The sequence below is a fragment of the Balaenoptera musculus genome, chromosome 11, assembly GCF_009873245.2.
Source record: "Balaenoptera musculus isolate JJ_BM4_2016_0621 chromosome 11, mBalMus1.pri.v3, whole genome shotgun sequence".
NCBI classification, from domain to species: domain Eukaryota; kingdom Metazoa; phylum Chordata; class Mammalia; order Artiodactyla; family Balaenopteridae; genus Balaenoptera; species Balaenoptera musculus.
In genome coordinates this window covers 99726240-99746130 of record NC_045795.1, presented here as the reverse complement: position 1 = coordinate 99746130, position 19891 = coordinate 99726240, and the positions used below count along the sequence as shown (strand labels likewise).

Here is a 19891-nt window from a genome sequence, read left to right as displayed (position 1 = left end):
TGCAGTTTTCACCCCCACCTGTTGATTAGAGTTCTGCCTGCAGGAACTGTATCAGCCTACTTTTCCTTTAGCATCTCATGAATTATTATTATCATAAGGAAGTGAGAAGTTTGACCATTGTTGTCACAACCAAACTGAAAGGAAGCACTTAACCATATAATGGCTTCGGGGAAATTGTCATAGCCTTGATGAAGGGAAACTTTGGTTCAACATTTAATTTACTATGATAGCTGGTCATGTTTAAAGCCTGAAGAGAGAATGTTTTGTAATCTTTATTTTGAGGCCTAGAAAATCACCAGGTCTTTGTGCTTTCAACTGATCAGCAGTGGAGGCTGAGTAATGATGGTATGGCAAACAGCGGAGATGGTAAACATTACAGAGTAAAAAAAAAAAAAAAAAAACCAGTTTAAAAGAATCCGTGTTAGTTTTTATGTATGAGAAAAGAAAAGTTGCTCATCATATTTTGCTTTTACTTTTTTTGTCTACCAGGAAGACTTCGACTTAAACTTCAGGTCTAGTTTTAGCAAATGCTATAATATTTAGTCTAAGTTTATGAATTATTTCTCTACTTACTTATATGGTAGTACATATTTACTTATCCTTGTTTCAATGTTCTTGTTTTGCTTCTTTTTTTTTAAATATTTATTTATTTGGCTGTTCTGGGTCTTTAGTTGCGGCACGCGGGATCTTCGTTGCAGTGTGCGGAATCTTTTGGTTGCTGCACGCAGGCTCTTGGTTGCGGCATGCAGGATCTAGTTCCCTGACGGGGGATCAAACCTGAGCCCCCTGCATTGGGAGCGTGGAGTCTTGAGGACTGGACCACTAGGGATGTCCCTGTTTCTTACTGTAAACCATCTTTAAAAATATTTTTTAAGAACTGGGTTGGGGGCTTCCCCAGTGGTGCAGTGGTTAAGAATGCGCCTGCCAATGCAGGGGACACGGGTTTGAGCCCTGGTCTGGGAAGATCCCACATGCCATAGAGCAACTAAGCCCGTGTGCCACAACTACAGAGCCTGTGCTCTAGAGCCCGCGTGCCACAACTAATGAAGCCCGCGCACCTAGAGCCTGTGCTCCGCAGCAAGAGAAGCCACCGCAGTGAGAAGCCCACACACTGCGACGAAGAGTAGCCCCCGCTCACCGCAACTAGAGAAAGGCCGTGCGCAGCAATGAAGACCCAATGCAGTCAAAAATTAATAAAATAAAATAATAATTTAAAAAATCACAAGAGGGAGGAGATATGGGGATATATGTATATGTATAGCTGATTCACTTTGTTATACAGCAGAAACTAACACACCATTGTAAAGCAATTATACTCCAATAAAGATGTTAAAAAAAAATCATTGTGCCATTAAAAAAAACAATTGAACTGTAGGGAAAATAAACTATTTATAAAATAAAATAAAACAAAAAGAGGGTGGGTAACTGAGCAGCCTGTAAAAATTCATTTTTAAGAATCCTTTTGCAGCCTGCATTAATGGAGCATGCGTTCAGGGTTAAATTTATATTTTAGATTAGGCTTCAAGTATATGGGGGATTAACATTTTATTGAATGCCTTTTATGTGCCTAGAAGAAAAAGCTCTCATACATTAACTCATTTCATTCTCACAGCATTTATACAAAGTAAATATTATTCCTGTTTTACTGATGAGGAAACTGAGACTGAGATTCAAAAAGCTTGCCCAAGTTTACAAAACAGTAAGAAAGTAAGTAGGTGTTCTTTCTGCTCCTCCATACTATTATCTCCAACTGAGTACTGGTGACGTGCTGGGCGTTGCACAGATGCTGTTGCCACAGTGTTGAACACAGCAGACACTTGACCCTGTCCCCCTCTCTCTCAAAAAGAAGGTGAGGGGACTAAGCATATAGAATAATAAACCTGGTGTGACTTCATCTAATTTTAAAACTAGTGAGAATCTAAGTATTTCAGATATTCCTTACAGTGGTCCATTTTCTCTTTTAAGAATGCTGGGAATGCTTTATTGAATTTCCTTAGCCTTCCAATATCCTTATGGAAAAAACATTTATTATACAAATGCACAAGTAGCGTTGAGTGTAATTATGATTGTCTCCTTATCATCGAGTTTATTAGTGGAATCACTTTAGGACCAAGTTTTCTAACACTTGATATTACACAGTAGTCATCAGTCTGCATATTATTGAAAATTAAAACAGTTTTTAGAGCTACATCTATATTCATTAAATCTTCTCTAAGAGTACTTAATTTCTTTTCCTCCCTTTCAGGGATTTAAAAAATAGACAAAAAGAAGAGGGGTTCAGCCATGTCTGTCTCTTTGAGTAGCGAGGACATGCTTTGTGCTCCTGAAGTGGAGAAAGAAAGACCAATACCCTTAGGATCCAGAACATCTGGCAACGCTGCCCTAGAGGCCACACACCACAACTGTAGATGTGCAAGGTTTCCCATCAGGGCATTTGCTTTGAAGGGGGAGGATTCTTGTGGCAACAGCTAGGGTTAGAGAAATGTGAAGCTGCTCTTGGAAGAGGTCGAGCTACAGAGTGAAGCGCTCGGCTTTGGCACTGTGGCTGAGAAGCTGTTGATGTTACTCTGATTATGAGCCCACAAGAGAAGGTGTGGAGTTGGTGCAGGACGTGACAACAAAATGTTTTATAATCTCATCATACAAGCCAAAGAGAAGAGTGAGTTTCAAGAAATGTGAATGCATGTTTAAAACTGTTGGGAAATTTGTTTTCTCTGTTTTTTTTTTTTTGTTTTTGTACTCCTGAATAGAAGAATTTTCCGGGGCTTCCCTGGTGGCGCAGTGGTTGAGAATCTGCCTGCCAATGCAGGGGACACGGGTTCGAGCCCTGGTCTGGGAAGATCCCACATGCCACGGAGCAGCTGGGCCCGTGAGCCACAATTACTGAGCCTGCGCGTCTGGAGCCTGTGCTCCTCAACAAGAGAGGCCGCGATAGTGAGAGGCCCGCGCACCGCGATGAAGAGTGGCCCCTGCTTGCCACAACTAGAGAAAGCCCTCGCACAGAAACGAAGACCCAACACAGCCATAAATAAAATAAAAGTAAAAATAAAAATAAAAATAAAAAGAATTTTCCTACGAGATCAGTGTCTCCAGCGCTAATAGCTGGTACCTTGAAATCTAGTTTAATTTGATTTAACACATGACAGTGAAGTGCGTGTTTTCTAAGAAATTTTATTCTCTTTATATTGTGTGATAATGGGGAAGTCTTGAAGATTCGTGCTGTGTTCTAAATGATTACCAAAAATTATCATACAAGTTGAAAGCACAGATAGGCTTTGTAGGCTGGAAAAACCTAGATTCAAATCCCTTCTTCTTTACTTATCAGTTCTGTTACCTTGAGCAAGTTTCTTATCCTCTCAGCTTCATCTTTGAGTTGAAGATGGTGGTGGTAACAACTTCCTCCTAGGGCTGTTATGAGATTATACTGAATATGTGTAAAACTCTCAATATAGTAGTATACGAAGATTACATAATATGCTATTCTTATTTTTTTTAGAAAGTGGTGAAGATAAGTGGGTTGTCTCAACTTAAAAATACTTGATTTTCTAAAAACTTCTACAACAAACCAGCCTCATTGCCACCTTCTACCTCTTTCCCTGAAGTTGCTACAAGAGCTCTCTCACCTTTAGATACCTACTTGGTACCAGTGTTAAACTTACAAGGTGAAATTAAGGTTTAAATATCTTATCAGCAGTGTAAGCATCCATTTTGCACCTAATTTGGTACATGGAACATAACATTAGTCATATTTACTCTAGAGATTTGGATAATTTCAAAGAAACTTTTTAAAAGTCATACTCTTTGGTGTTACTAGAATTAAAGAGGCTTTTCACTGTGAACAGCTTCATTAGATGCTGTTATGACTGTAATTTTTTTTTTAAACAAATGAAACTTGGCAGTCAAAACCTACCAAAGTGCAAGAAAAGCTTTGATTTAAGTTTTATGAAACAGTGAAAGTATTTTTTAAAACCTGAATTTTAAATAAGTTAAGAAAATAAGTTAATAAATAGCAACCAGGTTGTGAGTTTTAAGTTTTTCTTAGAGTTTAGAAACTGAACTCAAAAATGCCTCTCTCACCCTCCATTGTCTATGTTTTTATTTATTTATTTATTTATTTATTTATTTATTTATTTATTTATTGCCTGCGTTGGGTCTTCGTTGCTGTGCATGGGCTTTTTTCTCTAGTTGGGGTGAGCGGGGGCTATTCTTGTTTGCAGTGCGCGGGCTTCTCATTGTGGTGGCTTCTCTTGTTGCGGAGCACAGGCTCTAGGCATGCGGGCTTCAGTAGTTGTGGCGCATGGGCTTAATTGCTCCAAGGCATGTGGGATCTTTCCGGACCAGGGATCGAACCCATGTCCCCTGCGTTAACAGGCGGATTCTTAACCACTGCACCACCAGGGAAGTCCCTATCCATGTTTTTGAAGCTATGATCAAGATTTTTTTCTTTATCAGGGCAGTGCATTTTGCAGACCATTTAGCCTCTTTACCAGTTTTTATACACTGAGCGAAACATACATACAATTAATTTCCTTGGTCTGCACCATATAATAAAAAAGTAAATATAACTAACTCAGTGCCTATCACAATATCTGGCTCAGAGTAGGTGTTTTATTATTCATTCGTGAAATGCTATGAGAGTTGGGAAAAGGATTTCCTCAAAGGGAACTCAGAGAAAGCTTCATGGGAGCATTGGCATTTGGGCCTTTAAGATCATGGTGATCTGGGATATAGAGAGAGTTAGAAGGGCATTCCAGGATGAGAGAGGTTCAGGAGCCAAGGCCCAAGGGTGATGGATACCATGCTAATGTATACATTGTTTACAAACCATCCAGTTCTTTTGAGCTGCTGTCACAATGTGAATCTAAAGACATTGGAACAAAAATGAAGCTAGCAAGGTAGCTACCTTCCTTTAGGATAGGTAGAATAAAATGAAGCCTCTCCCTTGGGATTTGGTTTGTCATTTGAAGTAGGCCCCTCTATGAGAACATCGAAGATAGATTGAATAGCAAAGGTAACCAAGTGGCTTACCTTCTCTGAGCCTTAATTTCCTCATCTTTAAAAATGAGGCCAATGAATAAGTAGAGTGTGGGGTATTTTGAGGATTAAATGAAGTAATGTATATGAAGAGCCTAGTACTTAGAAGGTCACTGTTCTTTTGGTGGTTATTGATAGTAGTAGTTGTATATATTATATATGTATATATGTTTATATATACATATATATTTTTAAAATTTTATTTATTTAGTTATTTGTTTTTGGCTGTGTTGGGTCTTCGTTGCTGCGCGCGGGCTTTCTCTAGCTGCAGCGAGCGGGGGCTACTCTTCGTTGTGGTGCGCAGGCTTCTCATTGCGCTGGCTTCTCTTGTTGCGGAGCACAGGCTCTAGGCTCACGGGCTTCAGTAGTTGCAGCACGTGGGCCCTAGAGCGCACGGGCTTCGGTAGTTGCAGCACATGGGCTCAGTAGTTGCAGCTCGCAGGCTGTAGAGCGCAGGCTCAGTAGTTGTGGTGCATGGGCTTAGCTGCTCCCCAGCATGTGGGATCTTCCCAGACCAGGGATCGAACCTGTGTTCCCTGCATTAGCAGGCGGATTCTTAATCACTGCACCACCAGGGAAATCCCGAAAGTAGTAGTTGTAATGAAAATAGTAACATGTTGTTTGGGATGAAAAGACATTTCGTTATCCAAAAGAATCAATGGTGCATTACAGCATAACAGCTTTATGAGTATTTCTAATTCTGGTGTCAATCACATATACTTCACAGTGCCATTTGTGTAATGTAAATACAACTTTGTTTTTCTTATTTCATGATAAAATTTTTTACTCTGAATACTTTATATATGTAGAGGAGTAGCTGCATATTCCAGAGATTCACCATAATAGATACCATGAAGTACAATGGCACTTTTCTACAGAAGCCTTTTATGGGAATGTTTAATTCTTTTTTTATCCCTTATCCCAGCCTCCCTAGAGTTCTCAACTGCTCATTAAGTTCAAATTTGTGCAAACTACAAGAAAATCTTTCTAAGAGAGTTGATTCAGCCAAGAATTTTATCATAAGAGACTTCAGAGATGAGGAAACTGGGGCTAATTGAGATTTGTCTGCACAGGTTATTTGTGCTAAAACTGGGATTGAGTCTGTTTTCTTCTCTCCCTGGCTAGGACTCTTTCTTTGGTATATACCATTCTGTCTGTAATCAAGTACCATCTATGCAGTAAACCTGTATTGATCTTAAGAGTTGGGGTGGCCGAGGAGGGCACAAGTCCTGTTAGAAGTATTTCATCAAGGAATGATTTTTAAGTTTTAACAGCTTTTCAACAAGTTTTAACAGTTTTTTAAAAGAATAATCACATACTATACAATTCACCCATTGAAGCTCTACAATTCTATGATTTTTACCTTATTCAGAGTTTTGCAACCATCACCACAATTAATTTTAGAACATTTTTATTACCCAAAAAAGAAACCCCATACACCTTAGCCATCACTGCCCAATCTTCCCATTCACCCCAGCCCTAGGCAACCACTAATCTAGTTTCTGTCTCTATATATTTGCCTGTTCTGGACATTTTATACAAATCAAATCATAAAATGTATGGTCCTTTGTGACTAACTTCTTTAATTTAGCATACTGTTTTCAAGATTATACTGTGTGGAGCTTCCCTGGTGGCGCGGTGGTTGGGAGTCCACCTGGCAATGCAGGGGACACGGGTTCAAGCCCTGGTCCGGGAAGATCCCACATGCTGCGGAGCAACTAAGCCCATGCGCCACAACTACTGAGCCTGCACTCTAGAGCCCACGAGCCACAACTACTGAAGCCCCCGCACCTAGAGCCTGTGCTCCGCAACAAGAGAAGCCACCGCAATGAGAAGCTTGTGCACTGCAACACCCGCACACCGCAAGAGTAGCGCCTGCTTGCTGCAACTAGAGAAAGCCCGCGCACAGCAACAAAGAACCAACACAGCCAAAAATAATAAATAAATAAATTTATAAGATTATACTGTATGTTGTTTATCAGTATTTTCTTATTATTGCCAAATAATATTCAATTATATGGATATATCACATTTTATATGTTCATTCATCAGTTGATGGACATTGAGTTGTTTCTCCTTTTTTTTTTTTTAATTATATATATATTTATTTATTTATTTTTGGCTGTGTTGGGTCTTCGTTGTTGTGGACGGGCTTTCTCTAGTTGAGAGAGAGCGGGGGCTACTCTTTCCTTGCAGTGCACAGGCTTCTCAGCTTCTCATTGAGGCGGCTTCTCTTGTTGCGGAGCACGGGCTCTAGGCACGTGGGCTTCAGTAGTTGTGGCACGCAGGCTCAGTAGTTGTGGCTCGCGGGCTCTAGAGTGCAGGCTCAGTAGTTGTGGCGCACGGGCTTACTTGCTCTGCGGCATGTGGGATCTTCCCAGACCAGGGCTCGAACCTGTGTCCCCTGCATTGGCAGGTGGATTCTTAACCACTGCACCACCAGGGAAGCCCTGTTTCTACTTTTTTGATACAAAGAATAATGCTGTTGTGAATATCTGTGTACAAGTTTTTGTATGGACATTTGTCTTTATTTCTCTTGGGCATGTACCTAGGAGTGGAATTGTTGGATCATTTGGTAACTCTGTTTAATCAGTTGAGGAACTGCCAGACTGTTTACCAAAGGGACTGCACCATTTTACATTCCTACCAGCAATCTATGAGGGTTCCATTTTCTCTACATTCTCACCAATTCTAGTTATTGTCTGTCTTTTTTATTATCGCCATCCTAGTTAGGTGTGAAGTGGTATCTCATTGTGGTTTTGATTTGCATTTCGCTAATGGCTAATGATGTTGAGCATCTTTTCATGTGCATATTGGCCATTTGTCAGTCTTCTTTTGAGAAATGTCTATTCAGGTTCTTTGCCCATTTCTAAATTGGGTTTTCTCTCTAATATTTAGTTGTAATGGTTCTTTATATATTCTATGTACAAGTCCCTTATAACGCTTATGAGTTGCAAAATTTTTTCCCCATTCTGTGGGTTGTCTCTTCAGTTTCTTAATGGTGTCCTTTGAAGTTTGGTCTGTTTTTTCTATTTTTTTTTCTTTTGTGGCTTATGCTTTTGGTGTCATATCTAAGAAACCATTGACTATATCCAAGATCATGAAGATTTACACCCATGTTTTCTTCTAAGAGTTTCATAGTTTTAGGTGTTACATTTAGATCCTCGATTCATTTTGAGTTAATTTTTGTATACTGTGTGAGGAAGAGTCCAACTTCATTCTTTTGCATGTTGATAGCCACTTGTCCCAGTATCATTTGTTGAAAAGACTATTGAGTTGTCTTGGCAAAGGAAATGATTCTTAAGCATTGCTTTAAAAGGAGAGATGTAAATGGCAGAAATGAAAGAATTCTGATCTGGCTTCTAGGTATATTATGTGAAGAGTGTGAGGTCAAGATATTTAGACCAGGGACTTCCCTGGTGGTCCAGTGGGTAAGACTCTGCGCTCCCAATGCAGGGAGCCTGGGTTCGATCCCTGGTGTGGGAACTAGATCCCACATGCATGCCACAACTAAGAAGTCTGCATGCTGCAACAAAGATCCCGTGTGCCACAACTAAGACCTGGCGCAGCCAAAAAAATAATAAATAAGTAAAATAAATATTTTTTTAAAAAAGATATTTAGATCAGAGAGTCCTTTCCCCATGGCAGACCGTTGGAAACCGTAAGTAATAGATGAGACATCTGCTGAGGAGGAATTACAGTATTGGAATTACAGAGTTAAGTTGTAGTGTTAGAAGTCTATCAAGAAATGATCTGATGGTCTTAACTTCTTTTGTTGAAATAAGTCATGGAATCTTCAGTTATTAAGATGAATGTACAGAGGAACGTTGAGGGAACTTTAAGTATGCAAAAGCTGCTGTAAATTTATAAGATAAAGAAAGCCAATGTAAAAAAAATAAATGACAGAGCTAGAGCATGAGAAATATAATTTATAATTTTATTTCCTCCAAGTAAACACAGAAGCACAGAAATGGATGCACATAACTGAATGGCAAAATAGTGAAAAGAATGTTAGTGAAGGCAGAGGACGCCTGTACTCACGGGCGGCGGGAGCCGGGACCCGGGACCCCGGTGCTCCTGCCTTAGTGGTTGCAGGATGCGGGCGCCTCCCAGGGCTGAGAGGAGCTGAACCGCCGCGTCCTGCTGGCCAAGGAACTCGTCATCACGGATAGCGGCGCAAACCAACCCCAACCCCACCTTGACTGGGCTCTGAACTTGCACCACCACCCCCATCACCCAGACCTCGCTGCCAGGCTCGGATCCTCCTGGTCCCACTCATGTCACAGACACAAAGCCAAAGCAAGCCGTACCCCCCCCCACCCCCGACACTGGCACTGGAAAGAGAGTCCCAATGGCCACACAGAAAAAACGGAAAGAGAAATGGGTGCCATGAGTAACAGAAAATCAGTTTTTAAAAGGTGCTTTAGGGCTTCCCTGGTGGCGCAGTGGTTAAGAATCCGCCTGCCAATGCAGGGGACACGGGTTCGAGCCCTGGTCCGGGAAGATCCGACATGCCGCGGGGCAGCTCAGCCCGTGCACCACAACTGCTGAGCCTGCGCTCTAGAGCCTGTGAGCCACAACTAGTGAGCCCACATGCTGCTACTGAAGCCCGCGCGCCTAGAGCCCATGCTCCGCAACAAGAGAAGCCACCGCAATGAGAAGCCTGCGCACCGTAACGACAAGTAGCCCCTGCTCGCCAGAACTAGAGAAAGACCGCGCAGCAACGAAGACCCAACACAGCCAAAAACCAATTAAAAAAAACAAAAACAAAAAGAATGTTAGTGAAGAGTCAGAATTCCTCCATTCTAATCCTAACCTACACTAGTTATGTAACCTGGAGTAAGTCAGCCTTCAGAATAGTAGCTGATAGGGACTTCCCTGGCGGTCCATTGGTTAAGACTTCACCTTCCAATGCAGGGGGTTCGGGTTCCATCCCTGGTCAGGGAGCTAAGTTCCCATGTGCTTCGGGGCCAAAAAACCCAAAACATAAAACAGAAGGAATAATGGAACAAATTCAATAAAGACTTGAAAAATGGTCCACATCAACAACAAAAAAAATCTAAAAAAAAAACAGAATAGTAGGTGATATTTACAGAGGCCCTACCATATTCCAGACCTGTGCAAGCCTCAACCTCCTTTTTTGTAAAATGGAGATTATGTTGAATTAATTACTTTGAAAACTTCCGTAAAGAGCCATGTACATAGAAGAGATTATTCTTGAAATTTGGTTTTATTCACTGTAGTAGTAGTAGCATCTGATAGTATGTGTGTCAGTGCTCAAAACAATTCTGAAGGGTGTGCTGTATTCTTATTTTGATGAAGAAACTGATGTTCAGTGGTTATGAACGTTGCACAGTCAGTAATCAGTAGAGTCGTGATTCTAATACAGTTCTGCATGATTTCTTTTTACCACCTTGACTTTGTCTTGAAAGATAGTAGATCCTAGTGGGCAGAGGAGGGGGAAGGAATAGGGTAGCACCAGTGAGATTTAATTTATTATATATGAAAGCTTAAGATGTAATTCCAAAGGGATGATTAGTCCTGAGATTGGTGATCTCAGTGGTGAGGTGGAACACTACCATGTGTTAAAGGTCATAGGTATATCCCATTTGATTAACTTGTAAGTCCCAGAAGAGCTAAATGTTATGAAGCACAGTCATATAATAGTTTATCCATGTGTCTTCTGGAATCTTGGACATTTTTCTTCAGGAGACAGAGGGAAGACAGAACACTGATGAGGTAATGAAGTCTGAGTGGAAAGCGGAGGTGAGTACAAGAGGCCAAAATAGTACTATAGTTTGTGGAGATGGGTAGACTTTGCTTTGAACCAAGAGGATGTCACTTCTTAGAATTAATTCTCATATTCATACCCTTTGAAGACCCTTCTCACCCACCAATAAAGTGTCTATGATTAATTTCCAAATATGGAACTAAGCAGGTCTTGAGTGCTTCATAGCTTTGATCTCTCAGCTCTTTTCACACTTCTTATCCTTCCCATGGTTGAGTTGAGAAATATTATTTGGAAATATAAGACTAATAGACCAGAAGAAGAGTACAGAAAGACCGGAAAAGAATGCAAGAGCAGAACAGTTTTTATTCATTGATTTATCCTGTGCCATTTTCTTCTTGACAACAAGTACAAAGTTCAAGCTTTAGTTGTCATCCTGCTGCTGCTGCTGCTGCTGCTACTAAATTAACAAGCAGTAGACATGCTTCTCTTTGATGCAGTTTATCTGTTGGAGATGTCGTCAGCTGGCACAGGGGAAGCAAAGAACTTTGAACTCTAATTCTGTTTTGCAAACTTTTAGTTTCTGCATAGAAATCCGTGGTGATTGGTGTCTATGAGAATAGATCTGTGATGCAAATATGAATAGGCAAGGTAGCTAATATACATTGGGCTCATGCTTTATGTGAGGCAGTCTGAAGCCCTTGAAGAGGAAGTAAGAGTCTCAGAAATTACGAAGGCCTGAGTTGTTTTCATTTATACTGCTGTGCTTCTCAGAAATGGCAGAACTGGTATTCAGAAGAAAACTTGAGAGACATTTGAGAGAAAGCTGATGCTGTGTGCTAATTTTGCATGTGCATGTGTGTGTTCATGTGTTCCATCACTCTGAAAGACTGCCTTGGTAGTCACACCTAACCCCACCATTAATCCATAATTCATAATTCATTCTTTTCACCATAGTTTTGTCTTTTTGAGAATGATAAAAGGATTGGGTCACTTTTGGTCTAGAGTAAAACTTTCATAATGTAAGGGAGACCACAAAATGTAAAGGATTATATACATTGTCCTATGTTTTCTCTTGACAGAAATTCCGTCTTCTGGTTCCTTTTTCTATTTAGGACCTTTTTTTGTGTGTTCCCCTTATTTCAGGGAAGAATTTCTAACAGTACAGTTGTATACATTCTTGGTGACCTAAAAAGAAACAATAATATGCATTAGGTTCGTAGCAACTTCTGCTTTTTGGGTATATGTGAGAAATGAAGTTTTTTAACCATATCTTAAGTTCCAGCATATATCTATTACCAGAAATATTTTTCAGAATATTCTCCCTTCTTCCTTGTAAAGTCACAGAGAAGTTTTGGGGCTCCTCAGCTAGGTCACAGTGGCCAAAAGACTGTGCCTCATCTTAGAATAGAATCAGTATATTATTTGTGATACAAAACAAAGTAACCAATAGTTCTTCAAATTTCCCACTTCCTGTTCATTTCCTCCAGACACAAAATAGGTTTGAGGAAAAAAGTATTTTCCTGATGCTTTGAGCTGCCTGTGTTTGGGATTCAAAGTATTTTGGGTGCTTATTGCTTAACTGGGCTGAAGATTATCTCATGTGACAGCATAGATCTCTTGTTTTGGAATTGCCATTACTTTCTAGAACAGCCACTCTGTACACCAGCCAACATGCCCTGGATCCTCTTGCTTCATATTACAGTGATACTGCTTTGTCAGGGTAGAATTCAGCCTCACAGGGCTGGTGTCAGTCTCTGCTGACCTCATGCCACAGTACAGCATGTTCAAATCTGGGAGAAACCCGAGGGTTATTCGACACATTCCTCCTCCTTCTCCCTCACAAGCATGGAACCCTCACTCTCCTCGGAAACCGTATGTTGTATATGTGTGTGTATCTGTCTTTTTTAAAAATCTCTTCCTTAATCTTATAATTCTACAGCTTTAAGTGGGGGCTGGTTGAATAGACAGACACAGGAAATGCTGTGAGCTGCTGAAACTTAGCATTTTTCAACAGTAGATCTCAGCCACGGGTATTCGCTATTTTGGGTCTGACTTGTGTGAGGCTGCAATAACTGAGAAGCATATTATGTGTTTCCTAGTTGTTCATTTTACCCATAGGTATTTAGGCAGAATGCACAGGGTGTTCTTTGGCTGTGTGGTCATGCTCAGATCATACCAGTGTGTCCCCATTCTCCCGTATGATGGGCTGTTTCAGTGCAGAGTAAATGTCATCCTCACTCTCTCAGGCTAAATAGTTATCCAAAAATAAGTGTTTTCTTCAATGAACAAAAGAGTTTCGTTTGCCTTTGGAAGCTTGGGAAAAGCTTGGGTTAAATTTGAAGATGCCAGGCATGCATAACAAATGAGAATTAGGATTAAAACCATTTGAAATATTTCTCACATTTAAAAAAATAACAAAAACGGTTCTAATTACTCAGCTACTTGTTTTCAGTGTATTTTTCCCAAAGACTTGGCAATTTTCTGAATTGTAAAGCAGTATGCACATATCTTGGTGCTAAGTTCATGTCTTCAGATCACCAGAGCAAGTCCCTGAGATACAGCTAGATGGGAGGGTGATCCAGCTTTATGCAACACAGCCACCGTTTTCACATTTCATCCATAGTCATGCGTACAAAACCTTGCCTGTAGCTTGATTTTACCATGGTTTTTTGGTGTTGGCTTTATAAACGATGCATAGATATTTTCTGAGATAAATGCTAAAGCAAAGCAGAGTCTTTGTAGTTTTACCTGATTCTAAAGCTAACGTTTATTAATATTGTTTGGTGTGAGCCACTGGATTTAAGATCCAAACAGATTTTTCACCCTGAAGTTTGGTATTCAATTACTCTCTTATTCCTTTTGGTTGATAATTTAAATGCCAACTTTATTAACAGATTGTACCCCTGCTCTGTACCCTTTTTTTCTGTTGTTTGTTCTGTCTCTTGGAATTTAAAACCCTGGCACATCTCTGTTTGTTCTGAGGTTATAAAAGGTCAGTTTACTTATCTTTGTTTTATTAAGAATGCGAGCCCAGGTTGAATGGGGTGGTCAAAAGGAAAGAATTCATAGGTGAACCCTAAAAGGATAGGGGGTGGAGACTGATAGTAAAACAGAAGTTAACTCCTTTTTCACCATTATTGACAGTCCAAAAAGAGGAGGGAAACATAAGACATAATCTAAATATTTATAATTGATTTTATTTTCTCCATTTATTGCATTAATCCATGAGTAGAGGAAGCTTGCCAGAAGTGTATACTTAGTACCTGAGTGAATGATTATGTTTCCTTCCTTCACTACCCGTGTCTCTGTCTCACTTACCCAAACTATTCGTCAAATCTGGTGAACTAAAATACTCCTATTGAAACAATGATTAAAATGTTCAGAAATGAGGTACTTGCTCCAGTTCCTGAAATTCTTAATATGGCTATCTGGATACATCAAACTGCTCTAAATAGGGGTTTACATATAACCTCCTTGCATGAGGTTGCCACACACTTTGTAAAAACTACAGAATAAACATTTTGAAGGAAGAAAACTCTAGAGGGGAAAACATATCAGACTCTAGGAAAGAAATGGGAGAGTTTCAGGAAGTGGGATATTATAGAATGCATTGTATATATTGAACTTATATTTTAAATACATAAGATAATATTCCCAGATGTTGACCAGTTTTAAAGATGAATAATTTCCTCTTTCCTTTCTTAATAACCCTGCAGCACCACACATCTGTATAAGTTGCCTTGGTTTTCTGTACAAATGCACAGAAATTACAGTGACAATTTAGAACATAGCATGTGTAATCATTTGGTTCTGTATAGATGCTATCATTTAAACATTTGTTATTTACATTAGGCTGTCACTTTATTAAATGGTGAACTTTTGAAAGATAAAACAAAACTCCCCTCCCATCTAAACCCTCAAACTGCTGCTTGACCTAAATCTCATCACTCCACAGGGCTCAGAATGCCACGTAAAAGTCAGATTCCATAGGAATGATGCAAAGTTCTGCGCACATTATTTTGTAATTGTGGGATTTCTTTTTAATTGAGTTTCATTCAAAAGAAATAGCTAGAATAGTGGTTTTGAATGGTGGATGAGAAGTGTACAATAAGGCAGCAGAAGGAGACTGTTTCATGTTGCAGTGTTTCCTTCCTCCCAGTGCTCAAAATGCCTTCCTTCTCCTCATGAGAATGTTTTATATCCCTTAAGACTGTTAGAGGGAAAACAGGTCGAGAACTCTCACCTAATGCTTGAAAACATTTGTCATTGATTATTTTAATTCACGCCAGAAATTATTAAATGCCAGAGCTCCAGTATATCCTATCTGAAAGAGAGGGTGGTGTAGACCAATCATTTGTTCACTGAACAAACAATTATTGAGATTCTGCTGTATATCAGGGTTTGGGAGTTGGGATGGATTGTCTGCCCTCATGCAGCTTACATTCTAGTTGGGGAAGATGACAACAAGTAATAAGCCTATTAAGTTAACTAGGAGTATGTTAGAGAGGTGTGGGCTATAAAATAATAAAGCTGGGAAAGGGAGATTGGAAGTGCTGGGGGCAGGCTGCCTTTTTTTTTTTGGATAAATTTATCTATTTATTTATTTATTTTTGGCTGCGTTGGGTCTTTGTTTCTATACACGAGCTTTCTCTAGTTGTGGCAGGTGGGGGCTACTCTACGTTGTGGTGCACATGCTTCTCATTGCGGTGGCTTCTCTTGTTGTAGAGCACGGGTTCTAAGGCGCAGGGGCTTCAGTAGTTGTGGCACACAGGCTCAGTAGTTGTGGCTTGAGGGCTCTAGAGTGCAGGCTCAGGAGTTGTGGCGCATGAGCTCAGTTGCTTCGTGGCATGTGGGATCTTCCCAGACCAGGGCTCGAACCTGCATCCCTTGCATTGGCAGGCAGATTCTTAACCACTGCACCACCAGGGAAGTCCCTGGGCTGCCATTTTTAATTGGATAGTAAGTGTAAGCCTCATTAAAGAAGACATTTGAGGAAGGACTTGAAAGAGGCAAGCAGGTTAGCCATACAGCTGTCTGAGCAATGAGCATTCCCAACAGAGGGTACAGAACAAAGGCAAGAGTGTTCCTGATGGATACAAGGAATAGGAAAGAGGTTGGTGTGACTAGAGTAAGAATAAGGGAGTGTAGAGTGGTAGTAATTGGGGTGTCAAAGATGTAATCGAGTGCCTCAGTTATCTATTGCTGTATAACAAAGCACCCCAAAACTTAGTGACTTTAAACAGCTATTTTATTTGCTCATAATTCTGCAAGTCAGGTATTTGGGCTGGGCTCAGGTGTTCTTGTGCTGGTCTTGCCTGGGGAGTCACTGTAGTCGTTAGGTGGTTCAAGACATGTTTGGCGGTTGGTACAGCTGAGGCTCTCTCCTTGTGGTACAAGGATTTTAGCCTGAACAGCTATAAGGATGGAGTTGTCATTGACTGAGATGTAAAGCCTGCTGAAGGTCTCAGTATAGCAAGAGAAAGCAAGCCCCAGGCACAAACACTTTTCAAGTCTCTGCTTGTGTGACATTTGGTAATGTTTCACTGGGCCAAAACAAGTCCATGGCCAAACCTTGTATCACGGGATGGAGAAATAGATTCCATCTCTTGATGGGAGGAATGGCAAAGTCAAATTGTAAAGGGAAGGGCATACTAGATTGGATGAATTTGTGCTATTAATCTGCCACACAGAGGGCCAGATCAGGTGTGCCCCTGAAGGCCATTTTTAAGGACTAGCTTTCTCTTTGAGTGTAAGGAGGACACATAGAAAAATTTAAGCAGGAGAGTGACGTGATTTGACTTAGGTTTTTAAAGGATCATTCTGGCTGTTGTATTGAGAATAGATTATATGGCAACAAGGGAGACCAGTGAGGAGGCCATCGTAGTAATCCAGACAAGATATGATCATGGCTCAGACTAAAGTAGTAGAAGTGAAGATAATGAGAAGTATTTAGATTTTTGATGTATTTTGAATGTAGAACCAACAGGATTTTCTGATGGATTGGCTATAAGAGAGAAATTGATGACTACAAGGATTTTAGCTTGAACACTGGAAGAATGGATTTGTCATTGAGGTAAAAAGTCTGCTGGTGGGGCAGGTTTTGTGGGAAAGAGGAAGAGTTCAGTTTGAGGTGTCTATTAGATATCTAAGTGGGAATGTCGAATAGACAGTTGGCTGTATGAGACTGGAATTTAGGAGACGTCGAGACTGAAAATATAATTTAAGAAGGTATCACAATTAGATGATATTTAAAGTCATGAGACTAGGTGAAGTCATCAAGAGAGAGAATGAGTGTAAAGAAGAGAAGAGGAAAAGGCAATGAGCCCTGAGCACTCCGGTTTGAGAAGTGGAAGAGGAGCCTGTGAGGGAGGAGGAAAATGAGAGTATGTGTCCTGGAAGCCAACTATAGAAAGTCTTCATAGGAGGGGGGAAACATCAGCTGTGTCACGTGCCACACTGATAGGTCAAGTAAGATGAGGACTAAGAACTCGTCTTTGGATTTAGTAATGTGACGATGATTGGTCACCTTGACAAAAACTTTTTGATAGAATGAGATAAAATCCAGTTGAATGGCTTTGAGAATGGGAAGAGAGGAATTTGAAGACAGTGAGTTTTATGCCATTTTTATGAATTTTACTGTAATAAGGAGCAGAGAAGTAGGGAGTAACTGGTAGAGGAAATGCAGTCAAAAAGAAATTTCTTTAAGGTGGGAAATGGAAAAAAATCATGCTGATAGGAAGAATTCAGTAGAGAGAAGAGAAAAATTATGTTTCTTTCATTTATAATATTTAATAAACTTCAGTGGCACTTGCATGTGCGGGCACTATTCAGAGCGCTTTACAAATATGAACTCATTTAATATAAGAATGAAAACAGGGCTTCCCTGGTGGTGCAGTGGTTGAGAATCCGCCTGCCAACGCAGGGGACACAGTTTCGAGCCCTGGTCCGGGAAGATGCCACAGGCTGCGGAGCAACTAAGCCCGTGTGCCACAACTACTGAGCCTGTGCTCTAGAGCCCGCAAGCCACAACTACTGAGTCTGTGTGCCACAACTACTGAAGTCCACATACCTAGAGCCTGTGCTCCACAACAAGAGAAGCCACCGCAATGAGAAGCCCGCACACCGCAACAGAGAGTAGCCCCTGCTCACGGCAACTAGAGAAAGCCTGTGCACAGCAATGAAGACCCAACGCAGACAAAAATAAATAATAAATAAATAAATAATTATTAAAAAAAAAAAAAAAGAATGGAAACAGTGACTGGCCACTCAGTATAAAGTACTGTGGTGGGTGCTATAAGGAGTTCAGGGATGTGTAGGACACAGCCCTGACTTAAGGACTTGTGGTCTCTATTAGAAAGTATAAAAGCTTGCAAAAAAATGAAAATAGGAAGGTAATATATAATAAAAAGGATATAGTTTAGAACTTCAGAGAAGGGAGATTACTTTCAGCTGGAGAGTAAGGAATGTCACTAATTTGATTCTAATTAAATAACAACAGGCCTTTAAACTAAAAGTAGGCTCATTTGGACCTAAATTCATATACGTTTCGCCTTGAGCGTGGACAGGAGTGTGTGTGTGTTATAAGGTAGAATGGGGACAGGGTTGGAGGTAGGAAGGAAAACATTTTTCTCTTCAATAAATAGTCTAAAGAGGTCTAATACGGAAAAGACAACTTCAGAGATGCTCCTTTGTAAATTACCATAATTGTCATCTTCTTGTTTATAGTCCTAACCTCCATATGTAAGGGGCGGGTTGGGGGTTGATGGCAAGGGAAGAGCATGAGCGTGCGTGTGCGTGTGTATGTGTGTGTATGAGTATGAACTGCATGTGCATCTTCAGTACCTAAAGTACAGGGATTCCTCTACCAGTTAGATATATTTAGGAGCCTGTCTTTGATTTTTAAATAGTTTGGGGAACAATTCAGAATTCTTTTTCCAGACAAATAAAATAAGAAAAGTTGAGATATATAAGCCCAGGAAATATGATTAGAATATGTCCTTACGTTATTATCTGCTCTTAATGAAAACTTTAGTGGTTGTTTGAAGTCTGAGGATAAATAGAGAATTCAAACTGTTTAGAATTGGTACTTGGGTGGAAGACAGTATTTTTTGTTCGGTAGAACCTTGTGAGGAGCCGTTTATACAGAATCATTCCTGGGGAGTGGAGAAACCTAATTCAAGTTGGCTTTTTTTTTTTTTTTTAGTGGTTCCTCATACATATTGTCTTTTTGAAAGATCTAGGGACATTTTAATTTAATCAGTCTAGGGACTGATTGCAAGTTCAGGGAAGAGATTCTTATGAGGGTCCCAAGGAGCTCACAGAAAAAGGAATATGCATGGTCAAATTACGTATCAAATGATGGTCGTTTACTCATAATTAAAAGAATGCAACTGATAATTAAAATGAGATCTTATATTCACTTATCAGATTAATTAAAATACAAAAGTTTGATACCTAGAGCTGACACAGTCATTCACCTACACTATGGGTAGTATTGTAAATTGCTGTAATCTTTCTGGAGGACAACTTGGTAATCTCTGTCAAAGTATAAAACATATACACTCTCTGATACACTGCTAGGTATTTACATTATCAGTGTACCCAGAGAAGTTCACCGATAGATATATAGAGAGAGAGAGGGAGAGGGAGAGTTTGTAATTTTAAAATGAGAAGAATATGTTTTGATACCCAGTTGAAGTTCAACAATATTAAATATCTTTGACATCCCCTGCTGCGCCAAAGTGAAGCCTTCTTCCTTACTAGGGAATTGGATCCTATATCATCCTATTTTACAGTTGTCCGGTGGGTTCACAGGAATTTTTTAAAGTGTCCTAGATTTAAAGGCTTTTCATTTATTCTGTTAATGGCCATCACTGGAGATGAGGTGTTCAGAAAGATCTAATACTCCAAGATAGTTCTCACAAAAGAGCTATTAGGAACAGAATGGGCTACAGTAGGAAGCTGATAATTAGAAAACAAATCTTTAAGAAGTAAAGACTACATGGATTCGTATGTGAATGAAATGGGGGAGTGAGTAGTCTAGAGGAAGTTTACCATAATTCTGCATCTTCAGATAATTCTTTTTTATATATATATTGGACTATAGTTGATTTATAGTATTATGCA

General features: G+C 40.0%; 1 protein-coding gene across 6 annotated transcripts in view; it reads left to right on the top strand.

Annotated features, from left to right (window-relative positions):
- TMCC1 (transmembrane and coiled-coil domain family 1) overlaps window positions 1-19891 on the top strand; it is a 220687-nt gene that overhangs the window by 140440 nt on the left and 60356 nt on the right. The window contains exon 1 of one of the 6 annotated variants that reach the window (XM_036870629.1): window positions 12488-12637. The exons of the other annotated variants lie outside the window; for them this stretch is intronic. Coding sequence (XP_036726524.1) covers window positions 12611-12637 — 27 coding nt within the window. The 5' untranslated portion in view covers window positions 12488-12610. Of the gene's footprint in view, window positions 1-12487; window positions 12638-19891 lie in introns of those variants that run through there. 6 annotated transcript variants of the gene reach the window in all.